This window comes from Lampris incognitus, chromosome 19 (assembly GCF_029633865.1).
Source record: "Lampris incognitus isolate fLamInc1 chromosome 19, fLamInc1.hap2, whole genome shotgun sequence".
Classification (NCBI taxonomy): domain Eukaryota; kingdom Metazoa; phylum Chordata; class Actinopteri; order Lampriformes; family Lampridae; genus Lampris; species Lampris incognitus.
The window spans coordinates 8415197-8436391 of NC_079229.1; the positions used below are offsets into that span (position 1 = coordinate 8415197).

General features: G+C 46.5%; 1 protein-coding gene across 3 annotated transcripts; it reads left to right on the forward strand.

The window, feature by feature from the left end:
* Window positions 1-6555: 6555 nt before the first annotated feature.
* Window positions 6556-21195, forward strand: pdha1b (pyruvate dehydrogenase E1 subunit alpha 1b). Of its 3 annotated transcripts, XM_056299173.1 has the most exons (13): window positions 6590-6684; window positions 7325-7345; window positions 9059-9151; window positions 9945-10013; window positions 10131-10304; window positions 11960-12086; window positions 12484-12575; window positions 12720-12812; window positions 13021-13176; window positions 14042-14113; window positions 16344-16411; window positions 18079-18187; window positions 18594-21195. In XM_056299173.1, exons 1-13 carry the CDS (start codon window positions 6625-6627, stop codon window positions 18756-18758), a joined length of 1299 nt encoding a protein of 432 aa, XP_056155148.1. In that variant the 5' UTR covers window positions 6590-6624; the 3' UTR covers window positions 18759-21195. The 3 variants fall into 3 exon arrangements, with proteins under 3 accessions (XP_056155150.1, XP_056155148.1, XP_056155149.1); XM_056299174.1 differs by lacking the exon at window positions 9059-9151 and having other exon boundaries at window positions 6591-6684; XM_056299175.1 differs by lacking the exons at window positions 7325-7345; window positions 9059-9151 and having other exon boundaries at window positions 6556-6684.

Below are 21195 nucleotides of genomic sequence, written 5' to 3' on the forward strand. Positions count from 1 at the left end.
TGTGATTTCCTATATGGGACAGCTGAAGACAACGTCCCCGAAATATAAACGAGACATTTCCTTCTAGTGATGCTTCTGTCGATCTGCAGTCGACCCCAGCCTAGTTCTTCACACGCACACTCACTGAGCACTTTGTCAGGAACACCTGTACACCTGCTTATTCCTGCAGTTCTCTGAACAGCCAGTCGTGGCATCACTGCCGTGCATAAAATCATACCGATACGGGTCAGGAGCTTCTGTTAATGTTCACGTCAACCACCAGGATGGGGGGGAGGGAAACGTGATCTCAGTGTTTTCGGCCGTGGCATGGTTGTTGGTGCCAGACGGGCTGGTTTGAATATTTCTGTTCACTGCGGGTCCTCTGAGATTTTCACGCACAACAATCTCTAGAGTTTACTCAAAATGGTGTTGGGGGGGGGGGGATCCAGTGAGGGGCAGATAAGTTGTTGACGAGGGAGGGCAACAGACAGACAGGCCACGGTAACTCAGATAACCCCGCTGTACAATTGCGGCGAGCAGAAGAGCATCTCAAAGTGCACAACACATCGAACCTTGTGGCAGATGGGGTTCCAACAGCAGAAGGACCACGCTGGGCTCCACTTCTGTCAGACAAGAACAGCCTACCAACACAGGCATCGCTGGTTCGAATCCCTGTGTCACCTCCGGCTTGGTCAAGTGTCCCTACAGACACAATTGGCCGTGTCTGCGAGTAGCAAGCCGGAGGTGGGTATGTGTCCTGATCGCTGCACTAGCGCCTCCTCTGGTCGGTTGGGGGGGTGCTTGTTTGGGGGGGAGGGGGAATAGCGTGATCCTCCCACGCGCTACATCCCCCTGGCGAAACTCCTCACTGTCAGGTGAAAAGAAGCGGCTGGCGACTCCACATGTATGGGAGGAGACGTGGTAGTCTGCAGCCCTCCCCGGATGGGCAGATGGGGTGGAGCAGTGACTGGGATGGCTCGGGAGAGTGGGGTAGTTGGTCGGACACGATTGGGGAGAAAAGGGGGGAGAAAAAGAAGAAAGCTGAGGCTGCAGTGGGCACGGCCTCGCCAAAACTGGACAGTTGACGACTGGAAAACTTAGCCTGGTCTGACGAATCTCAATTTCTGCTGAGGCAAACAGATGGTAGGAGCCCATCCTGCATTGTGTCAACAGCCCAGGCTGGGGGGAGGGGGGGGGATGTAACGGTGTGGGGGAGGATGTCTTCTTGGCGCACTTTTAACACCAATCAAGTCATCGCTTGAATGCCGCGGCCTGCTTGAGTATCGTTGCTGGCCACGTGCATCCCTTCGTGGCCACAGTTTACCCGCTTTCTAGCGGCTGCTCCCAGCGTCATAATGCGCCATGTCACCGTGTGCGAACCCGTTTTCGCGAACACGACAACGAGTGTCAGTGTTCTTCGGGTCACCGGGCCGACCGGAACACCCCTGGGATGTGGTAGAACCGGGGGAGATTCTCGGCCTGAATGTGCCGCTGACGAGTCTGCAGCGGTTGCGCCGAGCCGTCGCGTCAACGTGGACCAGGATCTCGAAGGAACGTCTCCGGCGTCTCGTGGACTCCACGCCACGAAGAGCCGAGCCTGTTCTGAGAGCAAAGGGAGGCCCCGCCCTCTTGCTGATAGAGTGCTCGGCGCGTGTACGTCCGGCGTTTGTTGAGTTTGAAGCAGTTCTGCGTCTTCATCGTTACACCGCCGCGCCTCCGGTCAGACAGGGCAGGCACCAGAACGGGCGGAGCGGCTGATGAGCTGAAGGCTGCGGCCAACACTTCTTCAGCGTGTCCTCCCTTACCTGTAGAGAAGACCCCCCCCCCCCCCGCTCTCTTCTCAAGGACACACCGGTTGGAGACCACGGCCGTCTGCTGATGCTTGCCTTGCATCTCTTTCTCGGTCGCAGGGATACGAGGCGCCCTGGCTGGTGCCTGCTTGTCTGACGAGAGGCCCAGCGGTGTAATTATGAAGACGCAGAACTGCATGTGATTCAAGCACAACAGATGCTGGACAGACACGCACCCAGCACTTCATTAGGAACCCGATGCCAGTAGAGGGCGGGGCCTCCCTTTGCTCTCAGAACAGCCTCGGTTCTTTGCGGCGTCTCCGGAGTCCACAAGATGTTGGAGGCATTCCTTTAAGACTGTGGCCCGTGTTGACATGATTGCGTTCACGTGGGGCGTCCGGGTGGCGTGGCGGTCTGTTCCGCTGCCTACCGACACGGGGATCGCCGGTTCGAATCCCCGTGTTGCCTCCGGCTTGGTCAGGCGTCCCCACAGACACGGTTGGCCGTGTCTTTGGGTGGGAAGCCGGAGGTGGGTGTGTGTCCTGGTCGCTGCACTAGCGCCTCCTCTGGTTGATCGGAGCGCCTGTTTGAGGGGGAATAGCGTGATCCTCCCACGCGCTGCGTCCCCCCGGTGAAACTCCTCACTGTCGGGTGAAAAGAAGCGGCTGGTGACCCCACATGTATGGGAGGAGGCGTGTGGTAGTCTGCAGCCCTCCCCGGATCGGCAGAGGGGGCGGAGCGGCGACCGGGACGGCTCGGAAGAGTGGGGGGATTGAAAAAAAACCTGAAAAATATTCAAGTTATCAATATATGAATACTTTGAAGATTGTAAAGTGCTTTCTTAGCTGCAGTGATACCTGAACTCACAGCGTGTACTGCAAATATGATCCTGGCAAGAACTACACGAGGAACTTTGCCATCTTCTGCTTTTAACAGGGATGTAACCCACTGATATGACTTCACTTGGGTGAAGTCATGTCAAAATTGCAAAGACATACCAGTATAAACGTTGCCTGTACCGATACTGTGCCCCGACTGATATTGCGATATTGTGATTTTAAAAACGGAAATCGCCCTCTCTGAACACTCGCGGCCTTTATCGCAAGACCTGTAGAGCAGCTTGGAGTTGATCCGACAGGTAGAGCACATCTCCTCCATCAGCGTGCAAATATGAACACACTCAAATCAGTTTAATTCAACTTCAGTTTGGAGTAGACTCAGCACAGCACACCCGTGACTCGGTGATACCACCCCCCCCCCCCGACACTGCTAGATATTCAGTGCCTATAAAAAGTAGTTTTTATGTTTTACAACATTTAATCACACTGGCTCTTTTTGACACTGATCAACGGTAAAAGAAAGGGAAACCACATTTCCACAAATGAGTAATTACAGTGATTAAACACAAAATAACCGATTGCGTAAGTATTCACCCCCTTCAAGTCAGTATTTAGTAGATGCTCCTTCGGCAGCCGTCACAGCCTTAAGCCTGTGTGGATAAGTCTTCGTCGGTTTTGCACATCTGGATACTGTAATTCCCCCCCCCCCCCGTTCTTCTTTGCTGAACTCTCCGAGCTTTGTGAGGTTTACATGGTGATCGTGGGTGAACAGACTTTCAAGTCCAGCCACAAATCCTCCACGGGATTGAGGTCTAGACCCTGGCTCGGCCACTCCGGGACTTTAACATGGTTGTTTTTAAACCACTCGCGTGCCACTTTGGCTGGGTGCCCTGGGCTCATTGTCTTGCCGGAAAACAAATCTTCCCCCAAGGCGCACTTCTCCTGCAGACTGCTGCGTCAGGCTTTCCCTGCATATTTTGCTGCAGTGATTTTTGCCCTCTACCTTCACGAGCCTCCCAGGGCCTGCTGCAGAGAAGCGTCACCACCACGCTTCACGGTGGGGAGGGCGCGTTTGTGATATGCGGTGTTTGGTTTACGCCAAACATAGCGTCTGGTCTGATGGTCAAGAAAGCTCAGTTTCGGTCTCATCAGACCGTAGAATCTTCCTCCAGCTGACTTCAGAGTCTCCCACATGACTTCGGGCAAACTCTCGCCGAGATTTTATGTGGAAAATCCCCCCTCCCCCAGCAGTGGCTTTCTCCTTTCCACCCTCCCGTAAAGCTGCAACTGGTGAAGAAGCCGGCCAATGGTTGTTGTATTCAGTCTCTCCCATCTCAGCCACTGAAGCCCCTACCTCCTTCAGAGGAGTCATAAGTCTGATGGGGGCCTCCTTCACTAGTCCCCTTCTTGCACGGTCACTCAGTTTTTGTTTTTGTAGACCCCCCCCCCCCCAATTGTACCCAGCCAATTACTCCACTCTTCCGAGCCGTCCTGGTCGCTGCTCCACCCCCTCTGCTGATCCGGGGAGGGCTGCAGACTACCACATGCCTCCTCCCATACATGTGGAGTCGCCAGCCGCTTCTTTTCACCTGACAGTGAGGAGTTTCACCAGGGGGGACGTAGCGCGCGGAAAGATCACGCTATTCCCCCCCAGTTCCCCCTCCCCCCTGAACAGGCACCCCGACCAACCACAGGAGGCGCTAGTGCAGCGACCAGGACACATACCCACATCCGGCTTCCCACCCGCAGACACGGTGTCTTGTAGGGACACTCGACCAAGCTGGAGGTCACACGGGGATTCGAAACCGGCGATCCCCGTGTTGTTAGGCAACAGAATAGACCGCTACGCTACCCGGGTGCCAGGTCTCTCAGTTCTGAAGGACGGCCTGCTCTGGGCAGATTTACAGCTGTGCCGTGTTCTTTCCATTTCTTAATAATCGACTCAACTGTACTCCGAGGGTGTCCTTATTATACATGTTCAATAATCCCAGTAAGAAGAACAAAGCAACCTTTCTGCCAGTTAACATCGTATCCAGATGAACTGATTCACCTTTCTCTGATGCACTCCAGGGGCTATTCAGACCTTTTCTTCGACTGACTTATGCTTTACAATAACATTACCGCAGAGTTGCTTGGAGTCTTCACGGTGTAGTTCTTGCCAGGATGCTGACTCACCAGTATTTGGACCTTCAGGATACAGGTGTATTTGTACTACAATCGCTTGAAACTCCTTGACTGCAAACAGTTGATCTCCGTTTATCTAGTGTGACTTCTAAAACCAATTGGCTGCCCCGGTCGTGATTTAGTGAGTCACATTAAGGGGGATGAATACTTAAGCAATCAATTATTTTGGTTTTTATATTTGTGATTAATTTAGATCCATTTGTAGAGATCTGTTTTCAATTTGACACAAAAGAGTGTTTTTTCTATTGATCGGTGTCAGAAAAAAGCCAAATTAAATCCACTGTGATTCAGAGTTGAGAAACATTAAAACTTCCAAGGGGGTGAATCCTTTTTATAGGCACTGTATGTAAGAATTAGATTATTAGTGTTAACGGAGTGCTTTTATTAGAGCTGGAAAACCCCATAAAGGACAAAAACAATATGATTGCATTTGGATTTATGTTGTTGACATTGAAAAACTCAATATCCCTCACACACACAAAAAAAATTCAGAATTAGATTTCCAAAGTGAAGCACAACTTGCATTGAATTTGAACTATACAGTGCAGTGGGAATTGAGTTTGAAATGTATAGTAGCTGAATTAATTTAAGAATAGGTGAGAAGGGGTAGGAAAAATAAGTGTATACTTCCTCCTACTCCTTTTCCAACATGTAATAAATAATCTGATGTATATACTTGTTGACAACAGTAGCTCTGGTGTGACATGACCACCAGCCAAACCAAACACTGACTCTACTGGCAACCTTAGAAAGATGACCAGCCACCAGGAAGACGTCATGTTTTATATTCATTTGTGAACATTTTGGGATGTGTCACCCAGTGTAGTCAGTACTGTGTGTGTGTGTGTGTGTGTGTGTGTGTGTGTGTTCCTGTGGTGGCGTCTAACTAATAATAATTTAAATTATTTATTCAGTCTACTGCACAGCGACTCCTTGCTTGGCTCTGCTAGATATGCCCCGCAGACTGCTGCTTTCTGCCCCCTGGTTGCGCGCGCGTCTCTGTGATGACGTCGCACAGAAAGCCGTCTATAGTCCCGCCACTGAGGAATAGATAGAAAGATGGGTGGTGTTAAAGTAAAGAGGATATCTTATTTTTTTTATGAAAAGAAAAACAAGGATAGAGACCGTTTTTGAAAATGTATTCTATATGGTAAATTGTATATTCACAAATGCAGATGATCTGGTAAAAGGCCACATATTGTTCAAGTCAAGATGGAATTTGGGAGTATTATGTCGAATCTTTGCGAAATGTTAAAAAAACCCCAAATAAGCCATTAACGCTTTGAAAATACATGATGCCTTGGATGGATGTGTGTTGTGGGAGTGCAGAAATGAGGAGACGGAGAGATCGAGTCGAGTCAATCCCGTTTCCTCGCCACGCAAAACCACACCGATACAGCGCAATCTCCCCTGGCAACCAGCTAACCAACCGCTAGCTACCGCAAACATGGCTCCGCCCCGGAAACTCTAGCAGTGCTACGTCACTCTGAACGTCCGCCTTAAAGGAGTAGCAGCACCCATTTGTTCCTTGAGTTCTACCTTACCAGGACATTTAGTGCTTTTTATTTATTTATTTGCCTTTACTAAATTAATATTTGCTCCGCTCATTGTATATATTGTGGTTTCGGATACAAAATGAAAAAAAAACAGTAATGGAAGCGGAGTGAGACCACGGACACTCCGAAAAGATAGGCCGCGAGAAAAGGAAGCGGAAGTAATGGTGAACATTTTGTGGTAATTTCCGGTTAGCTTTTCGTAAACGGAAGAAAAAAAAAAGCGGTCGGGTGTTTAATGCTAATCCTCTCAGCCTCGGGTCGCCTGTGTCCAGTAGCATGCAAAATATGTTAACCCTTCTTTCTAACGCGTTGTGTAGGATAACTGGCAAGAATGTGGTGAGTGTGGGGGGATTTCTGGTATGACTAATATGACGCTAGCCTCTCGCTAGCTTACTTACCGTTTGGCATGATGCTGACCTTGTGGGTTAGCTAACGTTAGCTGTGTTGCTAGCCTGTCTGCTCGATTTGGTACTGACCCTCAGCCGCATGCATGTTGTGATCCATTTACCGGCAAGGGTTTTCGTATTGGTTAACGTCAGTGCACGGAGACCTGGGTTGGGTTTGTACATTTAGTCGAAAACTAACTTATAACCATTGCGCGCCTGAACATGCCCTCGTTGTTGTCGTAGTTGTGACAGCACTACTGTCTGGAACCTTTATCTTGGTGGTCTGCGCATGTATGGCTGCAGTTTAAATTTTCTCCTCGGCATTAAAAGATTGTTTTGTGCTTTGCTCTGCGTGTCCAGTGAGTCATGACTATCGCATTTGCACGGGCATGCTGTTTTTCTGACGTGTGTGTGTGTCAGTCAGTGTTGTGACACGACTTTCTTGACTGGGCAAATCCAGTTCCTTTCGCCCTCTTTTTGATCTCACACTTTCTCTTTCCCATACACACTCATCCTACGTTTGTTGCTTACCTTGTCTCTGTCCCCCACCCCTCTCCTCTCCTCTGTCCCTCCCCGTGGCTGTACCCTAGGCGGCCCAAACAGTGTCAGAGGTAAGCGGCTACTGTGGCTCTCATGTATGCGCTTAATGGAGTCTGTAACTGTGAGCCTCGTCCCAGTCTCTACCGCCACCATTTAGGCAGGGCTGAGCATGTGCTTTCAAATGTGAAACTTAAATAGTGGCTGAACCCTACACCATTTTAGTGAGTTTATTGACATCTACAGATTAAAAACCACCTAAAGTTTAAAAACATTGGCTGGTCTTGGTACTCTGTGATGTTGGCATAGCAGGGTAAACACAGCTGCAGCTAATAACATTATGGTGCTTTGGGATGTGCTAGCACACCTATCAGCATAGACAGACAGTACCAACACTAACAACGGTCAATAGTACTGTTAATGCTGGTTCTTTGGTACACCTACATCCGTCGGCTCCATTATTAATGTTATCTGCAGCTGTGTTTGTTCTGCTATGCTAACCACAGAGTACCAAGGCCAGCCTGCCATGTTTTTAACCTGTAGATGAAAATTAAAGGTGTAACATAATCTGTGTATGCATTGGGAAAACATACCAATTATAAATCTGTTTCACTTTTTTTTCTAATGTGACATTAATTAATTTTAAGGAAACTATATTACTGAAAATGTCAGCACTGTAGAGCCTTATTATATGAACAGACATTCTTGTGTTAGAAGCGATATTTCAAATCTGTACAGCATTTTAGCAATGGATTGAGCATTTCCGGATTCGTCTGTGTTCCTCAGGGGCCAGCCACCTAGTGCAAGAGCCTCCTGCCACAGATGCTGGTGATCCCCATATCTGTCAGTTAGCTTTTACCAGACAACTGGATTGCTCCATCGTCATTGTTCTTGATATATTGTTCTTGATTTGTTTAATTTGAAAATTAAAATGAGAGAACTTGATGCTATTGTGGAACCCACATTGAAACAAAATCATTGCCATTAGAAAACTGAAAAACTGAAATGTTGTACCAGTTGTAAAATATCACTCGACCTACAGACACTGTTGGGCTGGTGTTAGTCTACATGTTCCTCAAGTGTGGCGCTCTGCTCTGTAGAGTCTCGAAGCCAGTAGTTTTTGTGTCCAGTTTCTGCTTAGCTGCTTTTTTTCTGTTGTCCTCATTCTTAGAATTTTTGCTGAATATGTTTGCATGCTTGCCAATAATTGGATCTTAATCTTGTCAAGGCAGCACCCTGTCTATAACCGATATTTCGTCTTGATTGGGTTATAGTCATAATTCATAATTCCACACATTGAATTTTTATTTGAATCCCTTGACTTGATTTTGATTCAGGGTTTTGAATTTGAGTCAAAAGGGTGTTGCAGTCCCAAAGTTTAAGTTGACCTGGTTGTAGTAAGTTTGTCAGTGGAGAGGAGAAAGCAATTTGGCAGCCCATGTCATGTGCTTGATTAGTTTGGTGCGGTGTACTCTTAGCTTACATTAAGAATATTACTGTTTGCATTGAGACTTTCTTCCTGCACATAATGAGAAGGATAATCACCAAAAGATTTTGACAAAATATCTTGAATTTTTCTACTTCAAACCCTTCTGAGTAAACTATCAAATAAATCCAGGTGACTGAGGACAGCCATGTAACTTGAAACCATTCACATGCTTAACAACTATTCCTCTTATTCACAGTTGCCTGAGTACCGCCTGCATGCAAACATACCCATGTGTAGGCACTGTAGAGCTTCTCCGACTGATGCTCTGTTCTGATTGGTTGGCTCCTGTGCTCCCCAGTTGCTGATTGACCTGTCAGAGTACGTCAATCTAACATCATCTGCGGCGCCTGTCATGCCAACTACCCAGCGGCAACCACCTAAACCACCACCAGTCAGTACTAGAGCGCTCGCGGCAGTTAGTTAGAGCCCACGTCACGCTAGCCAAGACAGTAAGCTGCATAGTGTGATCTATGTATGTCTCCAAATGACCAGGGTGGGAAGCACACTTGTTTTGTCCACATGCCACAGTGGCTGGGAAGACCCACATGCAGAGATTATTCAGTAATTTCAAGGCAGAAACAACTTAAAAAGGCAGGAATATTTGCATGATTACTGAGCTGGCGATAGTCTGCCAATGAATTACAATCCTACTGATATCTGGATGCTTCTGTTTGATAGTTCAGTTTGCTCATTCAAAAACTTGGTCCTAATGTGATGCTCATATAGAATATGAAATATTAGTTTAATATTATTTGTTAACGAGGCTTTCAATATGAGGACTTCCTAATGATGGCGGGATACCTACCAGTATGGCTGGTGGAGTTGACAAGCTTACCAACCTAAACCAAACCCTACTGGGATCTGGTTTGGTTGTCCTTTTCCCACTCTGGTGTTGACTAACGGTATCAAAAGTTATACATTGTATAAACACAGCGTCAGTCTAGTCCAGCTTAAACTAGAACCCAGGTAACCTGGTGAAACCCTAAAACGTAACCTGAACCTCCCTCGAACCCTACCCCACTAACCCGACACCTTATATGAAGACGCTGGCAGCTTTGTGGCGAGTTTGAGTGCCCGTTTTTGCTTTAGTGTATTCATTGTGCTCTGGAGATGCTGGGACAATGTGCATGTAGCTATGTATGCATGTTCCTTGCCATGTACACTCTGTCTCTCGTTGTCTCCAGGGAACCAGAGTAGTGGTCTCTTCCCGTTCCTACGCCGATTTCACTCCACAGGCTTCGTTTGACATTAAGGTATGGGAAAAACTTGACAGCAGAAAATGTTTTTTGAGTGAGATGTTTTAGACCTGGTGGAAGCCTGTTACATCTTGGGTTACTTTTTAAATTTCTGTTTTTGCTCCTGAACAATAGAAATGCGAGTTGCACCGTTTGGAGGAGGGACCACCGCTGAAGGCGGAAATGACCCGTGAGCAGGGCCTGCACTACTACCGCACCATGCAAACCATTAGACGCATGGAGCTCAGAGCAGACCAGCTATACAAACAAAAGATCATTAGGGGATTCTGTCACCTCTATGATGGACAGGTCAGAGCACACACACACCCACATAGATACACAGACATACATACACACACATGGATAAAGTGTGGTAGCCAGGAATAGTATTTATCAACCCTGGTCCTAAAGAACCAGAACCTAGGGCTACGCGATATGGCCTAAAAATAAAATCAATAAAAAATCTGACTTTTTGGGGGGGGCGGGGGTTACTATGAACTACAGGAGCAGGGAAGCGGTGGCGATTCTGTACCTTAATTACCTAAGTTAAAGTGAAAGTCGATTTGTGTTTTTAACACTAGAGCGACCGGGATTTCACTCCTACCTAAAACGACCATGGGCGGTCAAAATGATGGCCGGTTTTTAAACTCTATATTCTGTCGAGATAAATACCCAGTTAAGATATTAATGCATTGCATATGTTAGTATGTCTGTTAGGAAACAACTGACACCAAAATTAACATTTTAACAACTTAAATTCTACTTTTCAAACAATTTAAAATGGCTGCTGTCCAACGCCTGTAAATACTGCAACGCCTCGGTGGTAGTCATGGTGCGTCTGTAACAGCGTCTGTAACCAGACATGTTGGCAATAATCAAAAATCAAGTTTAGACTATTACTCTGCACTGGAGAACGCTAGTGTGTTTCTAGGACAGAGCGATGAACTTGGCGAAGGAAATGATGCGACCAACACGCGTCATAAATAGTGACATGACGCGCACAGTCACGCGCAAATTACGAGCGGTGACCGCTCATGGTCGTTTTAGGTCGATCTTATCATAACTTTTTTTCTGCAATTGATTTAAAACTCATTTTAATGCAAATATATGCAATTTTAGGAGCATTCAAGGAGCGCCAGGTTATGAAACTTTGAAAATCCAAAACCGCCAAAATGACGGCCTTGGTCGTTCTAGTTAAACATCGCCCTGAACCATAAAATGGATTTTTCGGTCAGTTCTACCAGAACCTTGCTGGTTTGTGTTTTACTATTGAATCGGGGAGTGATTTCCACTCGGAACGCAGTTGACTGGTTGATAAGATGGAAAAGTAACGCTTGTCTGTTTCTCAATGAGGGCTTAAGAGCCATTGGGAAATTAGAGAAGCAGCCTTGTAACACAAGGGTTTTGCCAGTTTGAATCCCAGGGATAAAAGAATGTAATCCTATCCCAACCAACTGCAAGTGAAGAGCACTTAAGTGAACAAGGCACTTAACATGAATTGATCTAGTGGAGCTGCACAATGTTGAACTCTGGCTGTTCTGAGCAGCTCACAGTTTGTGTGTGTGTGTGTGTGTGTGTGTGTGTGTGTGTGTGTGTGTGTGTGTGTGTGTGTGTGTGCACGACTGGACCTGAAAGTGTATAATGGTTCAAAAAAAAATATACACTTCACATTTTGAAAAGCACACAAGATAAGGGTGATAAGGGCTTTTGCCTAGTGTTTTTGCCTTATGCTAAAATACAGATACATGATGAGTCCTAATGGCTCAACCAGTTATTGGCTACCACTTTGGCTCAGAGATAAGCACAACATCTTTGCTTACAAGTCATCCCCCACCCTCTCCACCCATCTCTCCTTTCTTCACTTCACTTTCATATCTAATAATACAGACAAAAATACCCCCTAAAACATCTTGGGTCGACATTAACTTCAACTGTGCAACCTTTCTGTGTGTGTGTGTATACAGGAAGCATGTGCCATGGGCATCGAGGCAGCCATCAACCCCACAGACCACCTGATCACAGCGTACCGCGCCCACGGGTACACCTTTACACGAGGCGTGGCTGTCAAGGAGATCCTGGCTGAGCTCACAGGTGAGAGGCAGAGAAATGGAGATCCAGCGGTTGCACACAAAGACACTAAATCAACATGGAGGAACATCAGCACCTCCCATATCTGAAGTTTTACTGAGACAGCAGGATTTTCTGCATCATCGGTGTTGTCACATTAGATTTTCACATAGTCAACAAAATAATTTGTTGTAAACAGCAGTCTTGCATCTTTCAGTGAGGCAGGGTCAAATAGGGGCAATATGCCAAGTCCTCCCCTTCAGACATCTGTCAGTGTTAGAAACTTGACTCATATTCCTGTGGTGTGATGGGTGCTTTGTTGGTGCCAATGGTATTGGCTGTCACAATAAACATGTCATATTCAAAAAAGAGCGCTTTTTCCCTTTTTGTGAGTGCCTCTTGTTGGTGGTCTCTCCTAAAGGGCGTAAAGGAGGTGTGGCCAAAGGGAAGGGTGGTTCTATGCATATGTATGCCCCGCAATTCTACGGAGGCAATGGCATTGTAGGTGCACAGGTAAGACGCACTTGGACGGCTATACATAGCCAGTCTGTCTGCATACACACAGTTTCAGTGCATCAACACAAAACTCGTGACACTTTGTCTCACAGTCTCTGCTACATATTATTTATTTACTCGTACTGACCTGTTATTTTCCAGGTTCCACTGGGAGCAGGGATTGCCTTGGCCTGCCAGTACCAAGGCAATAACCAGGTGTGTGTGACACTCTACGGTGACGGAGCAGCCAATCAGGTAAGAAAGATCCTGAAGAGTTTTAGGGATCCACAGAGGTGGGTACAACGCAACTCAGCTCGGCACCCATTTTCACTAGTATACCAGCCAGCATTTGTCTCTTGGCTGGAGTTGATGTCAAATCATTAGTGAGGTCCTCTTGTGACACACTAATGCCCCAAGAATTCTTTTTTTAACCCATCCCCCTGGTTTGCTGTCATCTCATCAGGGCCAGATCTTTGAGTCATTCAACATGGCTGCCCTATGGAAGTTGCCGTGCATCTTCATCTGCGAGAACAACAAGTATGGCATGGGGACGTCAGTGGAGAGGGCCTCAGCCAGCACAGATTATTACAGGCGAGGAGACTTTATACCAGGACTCAGGGTGAGAACTAAAACTTGAGCAGTAATACTTCTGGTTGTAGGAGTCCGACTACTTTTTAGTTCGGAATGACTTTATAAAGCGCTTTCATTTCTCAATCGCACCATTTTTCTCTTTTGAAGTGTAAATGATTTAAAAGCAGTAATAAATTCCAGGAGATTGATCTACCACAGTAGACGTCACAACACATAGGGGTCTCTGGCATTAGCCGCAGTGTAGCTTGTGTGGCTGTATGCTGTGGCTGGCCTGGAGAGACCTAGACTATAACAGGAAAAGGCTTGTTGAAAGCCTGTCCTGGCGGTTACAGGTGTGAGCATGTATACAGCTGTTTGATGTTCATGTATGATGCTGCACACAAACATTGCATGTAAAAAAACAAAACAAAAAAAACCATTTGGACTGCGGTCTAATGGGGATGGGTGATTATGAGTAAAAGATTGATCAGTTTGCTACATTAATTTGTGAGGTATCCCTTTTCCCCCTGTTTGTTTGGGTTGCCTCTGGGTGCTCTGGTTTATTTCCACAGTACAAAGACAACCGTGTAAGGTGAACTGGGGACTCGTATGTGTGAACGGTGTGTTGGACTGGAAACGTCCAGGGTTTCTCCTTGCCTTCTGCCAAATGCATGCAGAGACAGGCCGTAGTCTGCTGTGACCCTAAATTACATTTTAAGTGGATATTGTTATATTTTATGAATTATCATATTGAATTATTAAATGAATTCTTTCTCATGTCCATTGAATATGCAGCTCCTGGAAGCTTCATTTAAGTTTTTCTTGTTTGCAGTAAGTCTGGTCACTGTTTCATCATTCTTGTCTCTAATGCTTTCTGTTGGATCTGTGGATGGTTCCTCCTCCTCCTCCCGCAGGTGGATGGAATGGACCTGCTGTGTGTGAGGGAGGCCACCAAGTTTGCAGCAGACTTCTGCAGAGCCGGCAAGGTGAGTTCCGAGTCAACCCCACCTCGTATAATCTATCATTTTCCCTGAGTCGATGAACATGGAAGCAACCTGGAGATGAGAGAAGCCTGTGGTTCAAGTTTCACGTTGTTTGTTGGGCTGAATCTTCTTGCAGAACTCCAACACAGTCAAATGGGGCAATCGGTTAAGCCTTCAAACGCCGTGATATATCATGTATTAAGAACAAGAAGCTCACCGTCCAGTGACATATACCTTTATTTGACTTCATACAGAGCATGTTTTGAGTAAGAGCAAACCTGTTATTTGGCGATCAATACGTTGATTTTAGCCAGGAAAAAGTATTTGTAAAAGTGAAAAATAAAGTTATTTTAACTGGATAACATGGTTTGCGACCGCTTTTTCAGTGGAACTTAAGTAGTGTTTGACTGAAGTGGGAGCTTGCCGTGTTGGTAAAGGAGAAACATGGCTTATGAAGGCTTAAATAATTGACCCATTTGAGTCCGTTGAAGCCCTGTGAGAAGATTCAGTAGCGTGGTAATTTACTCAATACTGAAGTGATCAGTGATGCTTTTATCTTATTCTAAATGTTGTCTGTTTTAATTGGGTCTAGGCTCCAAGTACACTCTAGTGTGTACCTCGCCTTAGACGGAAAACTCATCTTTCAGGATGATATTCCTGCTCCCACGTCCTCCTCCATGGCTGTAATGTAGTCTTATCTCACAGTATAAAAATACATCCCTCTCAGCCGTCAGCTTTTATTTTCTTCCTTGGTAACAAGTGCGTCTGTGGTCAGAACACTGTGGCTCTGACCTACAGACTCTGTAATGATAGTTTTCAGTTACGCTGGGAGTTACGGCGGATAAGGTCATGCTACAGTTGCACTGATTTAGTGTTGTACAATGTGTGAGTTTTAAGAAGGTGTTAAAATCAGTGCTGGGATGATGTAGCAGTAATATGTGGTTAATATATAGTGCACAAGACCATAAACATGGCTGACATGGATGACTAAAAGCCACAGCCCGAAAGATTTACATGCAAATGTCCTTTTGTTCTGTCAGATATGTTCTATTGCTGGTGAATTTTAAACAGTTGGTCTTTGAATATTAAAATCATGACCACTTTTGTATTTGCTTATGTTGATATTTACTGACAGGTGGGACTTTCCGTGGGGAAGTGGTATGATTCATAGCTTTTTACATCTTCACCATGCAGAAGAAAGAGGCAGTTGGTGGTGAATTTGAAGAAGTGAAGTTTTTGCAGTTAAAAGGCAGATATTTCAGAGGCATCCGGGTGGCGTAGCAGTCTATTCCGTTGCCTACCATCACGGGGATCGGCGGTTCGAATCCCCGTGTTACCTCCGGCTTGGTCGGGCGTCCCTATAGACACAATTGGCCGTGTCTGCGGGTGGGAACCCAGATGTGGAAGTGTGTCCTGGTTGCTGCACTAGCACCTGTTCATGGGGAGGGGGACCTGGGGGGGAATAGCGTGATCCTCCCACGCTCTGCGTCCCCCTGGTGAAACTCCTCACTGTCGGGTGAAAAGAAGCAGCTGGTGACTCCACATGTATCGGAGGAGGCATGTGGTAGTCTACAGCCCTCCCTGGATCAGCAGAGGGGGTGGAGCAGCGACCGGGCCGGCTCAGAAGAGTGGGGTAATTGGCCGGATACAACTAGGGAGAAGGGGGGGGGGGATCCACCAAAAAAAGGCAGATATTTCAGAACAAGCGGGTAGAAGACCTTTACCGACAAATAGTACATCAGTAACTAAAAGTCGGGTTCAACCAAACGGGAAGTGGCTGAAACAGCGGTGCTGGCGGCTCCGTTTCATTTTGAATGGATCGCTGCAATTCGGAGCGACCAAACAAACACCATTGCAGTTAATACTCTCGCCACGGGTGTTGGGGAAACAAAAAGTGCTGTGAGAAGTTTTTAATTTTTGTTTATTCTTCACACCTCTGTAGGAACAACAGTAGTGTCTCACAGAAGAACGACTTCGTTTCACATAAGCATCATCTCTTTCTACTCTCACCCTCTGGTAGCTGGAGCATTTGTCTTGAAGAGAGGCCAAAAATTTTTCATTTGAGAATAACAAGTGGAAAAACCCCTCGTTACCACCTGGAAAACGGCGGTTATCCGGCTTGTGGCGTCATGTGCTGATAAAACTCTTCTGTGAAATAGGTCCTCATGTAGAGCACTGTCAGGATTACTTGCCTGCGGAAGTGAACCATGTCGTGTTGGTGGTTTCATTTCAGGGCCCCATTCTCATGGAGCTGGAGACCTACCGTTACCATGGACACAGCATGAGTGATCCCGGGGTCAGGTGAGATCGACCCGTGACATTTAACCCCTGTGACCCTAACCCTCTCTTAAACATTTAAGTTCATCCCTACCACCCTTATTTCCCCACATCCCTTCTCCGTTCCTCAGTCCCACTCCTCTGTCTGTCTCCGGAATTCAGTTTCATGAAGTTCTTGTTTCACTTCCTGGTTAAGAGATGAGCAAACCATTATCTGTTTACTCCCTCTCAGTCTAACACCACGAACCATCTGTCTCTAAGTCGTCACGGTTAAAAAGCGGTGGTGTAATCTTTAAACTGACGTTTTCTGGGTGTTGACTTAGTCGTTGCTCGAAAGATAACGAGGCATATCGGACTGGCAGTTTGCTCAGAAGTGCAGTGTGTTTTCAGGAGCTTAACCTGGTGACACGGGTGGACAGACATATCAGCGGCTTCATCCCAAACTTCTCTCCGTCATTTTGCCAGCTTAGGTTCCGCAAATGGGATCGGAAAACACCAATTGTGTCCCCTCATTGAAAATGTTGAGCAAGTTGTAAACCAAGATCTTTAGGTTCCTCGTACTCTTCAACGGTTTCCCATCAGCTGTAATATAAGAAATATTTTGATAGGTACACAGCTTTACTTTCGTTTTCTAGTAGTCGATGTCTTGTTCAGAAAGTAAGCTGGTTTTGAATCACGTCCTGGCTCCCACTGTTCAGGCACAAAAGGGCCTTGCATTCAGAGCAGGACTTATAGAGAGGCCTTCAGCAGAGGGACAGAATAACAAAGACTTCCCATCCAAAAAGGACTCCAGCTTGGGAAAGAAATAACTGCCCCCGTGTTACCTCCGGCTTGGTCGGGCATCCCTACAGACACAATTGGCCGTGTCTGCGGGTGGGAAGCCGAATGTGGGTATGTGTCCTGGTCGCTGCACTAGTGCTTCCTCTGGTCGGTCGGGGGCATCTATTCGGGGGGGCTGGGGGGGAATAGCATGATCCTCCCACGCGCCACGTCCCCCTGGCAAAACTCCTCCCTGTCAGGTGAAAAGAGGCAGCTGGCGACTCCACATGTATCGGAGGAGGCATGTGGTAGTCTGCAGCCCTCCCCGGATCAGCAGAGGGGGTGGAGCAGCGACCGGGACGGTTTGGAAGAGTGGGGTAGTTGGCCAAGTACAACTGGGGAGAAAAGGGGGCGGGGGAGGCTGGTACACAAAGTGAGTCATGAATTTGGATGCCAGGTAGCAGCTTGTGCCAATTTTAAAGAGGTCTTAGAACAGCTTTATACTTTATCTAAGTATTTGGTGATTAACAACAACCAAATAAATGAGGCCCGAATTGCTATTTATGTTTGTCAAAAACTGCAGAAGATTACTGGAACTAGCGAAGGAAAGATTTCAAATCATGGCAGGATGTGCCAAAGATGGTAAAAACTTCGAAAACAAAGAATCAGCATTATGGTAATTTGGTCATTTTGTCAAGCCCCTCTATCTCTGAGCATGAATACATTCAGCACTAAATCACTGTGCATTCAAAACGTTTGCCATACAGCAGGCGGCGCTGTTGGGGGGTGTGGTGAGAAGCTCTCAGTGATATTTATATTTGGCCCAGAGCTGTCCCATTGTTGGGTTATATTGCTTCACAGCGTATGGGTTAGGTGTAATTTGGGGCCCTGGGGTGGGGAGACATAGCTAATGCTGATGTCACTTCCTGTAGCTATCGAACCCGTGACGAGATCCAGGAAGTGCGAAGCAAGAGTGACCCCATTTCCATGCTGAAGGAGCGCATGCTGAGCACCAACATGGCCTCTGCTGAGGAATTCAAGGTATGAGAGCCACACATGCTCTGACATTCACAACAAAAGCCCCAGTGATAAAATGCAGCCCAGCAAGTTTTCACATTACAGGAATCGGGCTTGTGTTGCTTGGTACGGCACCTAGACATGTAATTTTAGAAATGTCTGCATACATTCTGTGTTCTGTGGATATTAGCCTTGTAAAAAAAACAAGTGCAGGCACTAGATAATGTCAGTAAAGCGTGTGTCTAATCTTGTAAAAGCAACCCAGGTATGTTCAAGAAAAAAGGTAAAAAGTGTTTTAATTTCCATATTTATTTCAGTTCTTATCAATCTTAGACATCGTTCCAGTGTTTCTAAATTCAGAACTTGCAGAGGAACTTGCCTCAGGAAGAGGAAAGTGTTTTTGATAGTTGTTTTTTTTCTCTTTGGGCAGTTAATGGATGTGGAGATTCGCAAGGAGATAGAGGAAGCGGCTCAGTTCGCCACATCAGACCCAGAACCGCCCTTGGATGAGCTCTGCAATCACATCTTCTACAACGAGCCGCCCCTGGAGGTCCGCGGCACCAACCCCTGGGCCAGCCTAAAGTCTGTTAGCTAGGAAAGCGTATGCACATATCTCTCAAACACACACACACACACACACGCACACAGTTGTAGTCCAACCCCTTACCATAGCTGATTACTGAGAGTTTGAGTCCAATGTGTGAGACATCATTTTGACGAAAGAAAAAAGCTTCCTGAGATGCATCCTTTTTTGGTCCTGTGTGACGTTTTTCAGATTTAAAGTGGTAGGAAGAAGACCAGAGCCAGGCTTCTGGTCCTCTTTGTGTTTTGTTTAAGGTCCAAAACAGATACTGGAAGCAGCAAAAAACATTTTTACAGATTAATCACAGCACCACCAAATCGAAATTCTGGTTATTGTCTCCGTTATCATCCCACCATATGCTGTTAAGCAGCACTTCCATGCACGGCGTCCCCCAACAATACATGTGAGACGTGTAATGCAGTTTGGTTCAGGAGGCATCAGGGAGTCCCGGCTCCAGGCTAATTTCCCATCTCTTCCTCTCACTCCCTGCTGTGGTCAACCTTTCTAAAACAAGGGGGATCGTGTCCGCCAAAGAAGTAGCTGTTGTTTGGGACATGTATTAGGTCGCTTTACATTCCAGCAGTCATGTTCCAAGTGCCGCCATCAGTCTTCTCCCCTAAATGATGATCTCATCTTGGAATCAAACATTTCCATTTGAAATGCTTCCGAATGTGAAGGAAGCACTCAGCACTACTGATTATTCCCCTCGAGCCGTGTTTTAAGCAAACGCACAGAGACGTTTAACCGTCCCCGACCCCCTGCAACCTTAGCGTTCAGCAGCATTCCGCACCTTACGGGACGTGCCCTCGACCTTTTTAGCAGTGTTAAGTAATTATTTATTTATATAGTGTATTAGTTTACAGTTTAGTTAGTTTACAACCCTTTTATTTAACATCCCTCTGAGTTCTGTTTGCATGGTGGGACGAGACTTTTCCAGTGAGGAAGAGAAGATTAGAGTCACATTGTGTGTGAGTCGAATAATGAGTCATTTGGCAGGCCTCTTGAGCAAGCTGCAGGAGTGGGAGTTGTTGGCTCCAGTCACAGGTTTGACATGTTCATCGCGTTCGCACCATCGTCGGGTCACTCTGTGTTAAATCCAGAAATGTTTGGTCATTGTTACCGGGCTGTTTAGGAAGATCTGCCATTCTTCTCTAGACACTGGTCTCACAGTCCCTCAAGCTGTAACAGTTGTCTAAGATCTGCCATTCTTCTCTAGACACTGGTCTCACAGTCCCTCAAGCTGTAACAGTTGTTTAAGATCTGCCATTCTTCTCTAGACACTGGTCTCACAGTCCCTCAAGCTCTAACAGTTGTTTAAGATCTCCCATTCTTCTCTAGACACTGGTCTCACAGTTCCTCGAGCTCTAACAGTTGTTTAAGATCTGCCATCCTTCTCTAGACACTGGTCTCACAGTTCCCCGAGCTCTAACAGTTGTTTAAGATCTGCCATTCTTCTCTAGACACTGGTCTCACACTCCCTCAAGCTCTAACAGTTGTTTAAGATCTGCCATTCTTCTCTAGACACTGGTCTCACAGTCCCTCAAGCTCTAACAGTTGTTTATGTTCCTTCTCCGGCGTTCTGATGTTCTGAAAAAACACAAAGAACGTGGAGGAAGTTTCTTCAGAAACCCTCACCATGTTACAGTGTGGAAGTTATTAATTTGGATCTGTGATATCCGTGCTTCGAAAGAAGTGAGCGCTTTGCTAATTCTCGTGGTGTAGGTCTGAATATCTGAAAGACGCCTAAGATGAACACAAAAGTTGTCACGCTCGAGAAACCGTAAAGTTGCTCATATGGGGGGTGGTACGATGGTCTCACGGTCAGAGAGACCGTCTCCATGGTGACCAGTGCCGGGTCTACAAACCAGCGTGTGTCCTGTTGAAGTGCTGTATCAACGAGGCTGTGACCTTCCCACTCAGGGTCAACTCCGGATAAATGACGGAATAGCTTCATCTAGTCGAGAGAGTGTTAGACTGGGTCATTTTATCTTCCTTTATCTGTTGACACAATAACATGTTGGTTTTGGGACGTACCAACGTGTGGTACGTGTCAGTGCACTTCTGATCCAGCAGTAGAATGATACAGGCTGGTCTTGGTATATTTTTGTAGTCCTTGGCTAGGTGAGTAACATGTGGTGCACCACAACGGGGGACAACATTTCTCAAATCTTCCTCCTGACCCAGACGGCCTGAATTCACACTAGCGTTGCACTTTAGAGAAGCCGTAAAGAGGAAGCGCCGAACTTTACACAAGTACCAAAATGAATTGTAGATGACTCGCTTTGCTCGTCTCGCCTCCCTCCCTGTGCTGCTGGGAAGTTTACTGTGAGCTGCCGTTGTGTTACTGGCCACACACTTGCAAAGATGTGAAACTCTATTTAGCTATGTACGTGTAACTTCTTTGGTGGAGAGATTGCTTTGATGTGGATGTGAGAATAAAGTTGGATTT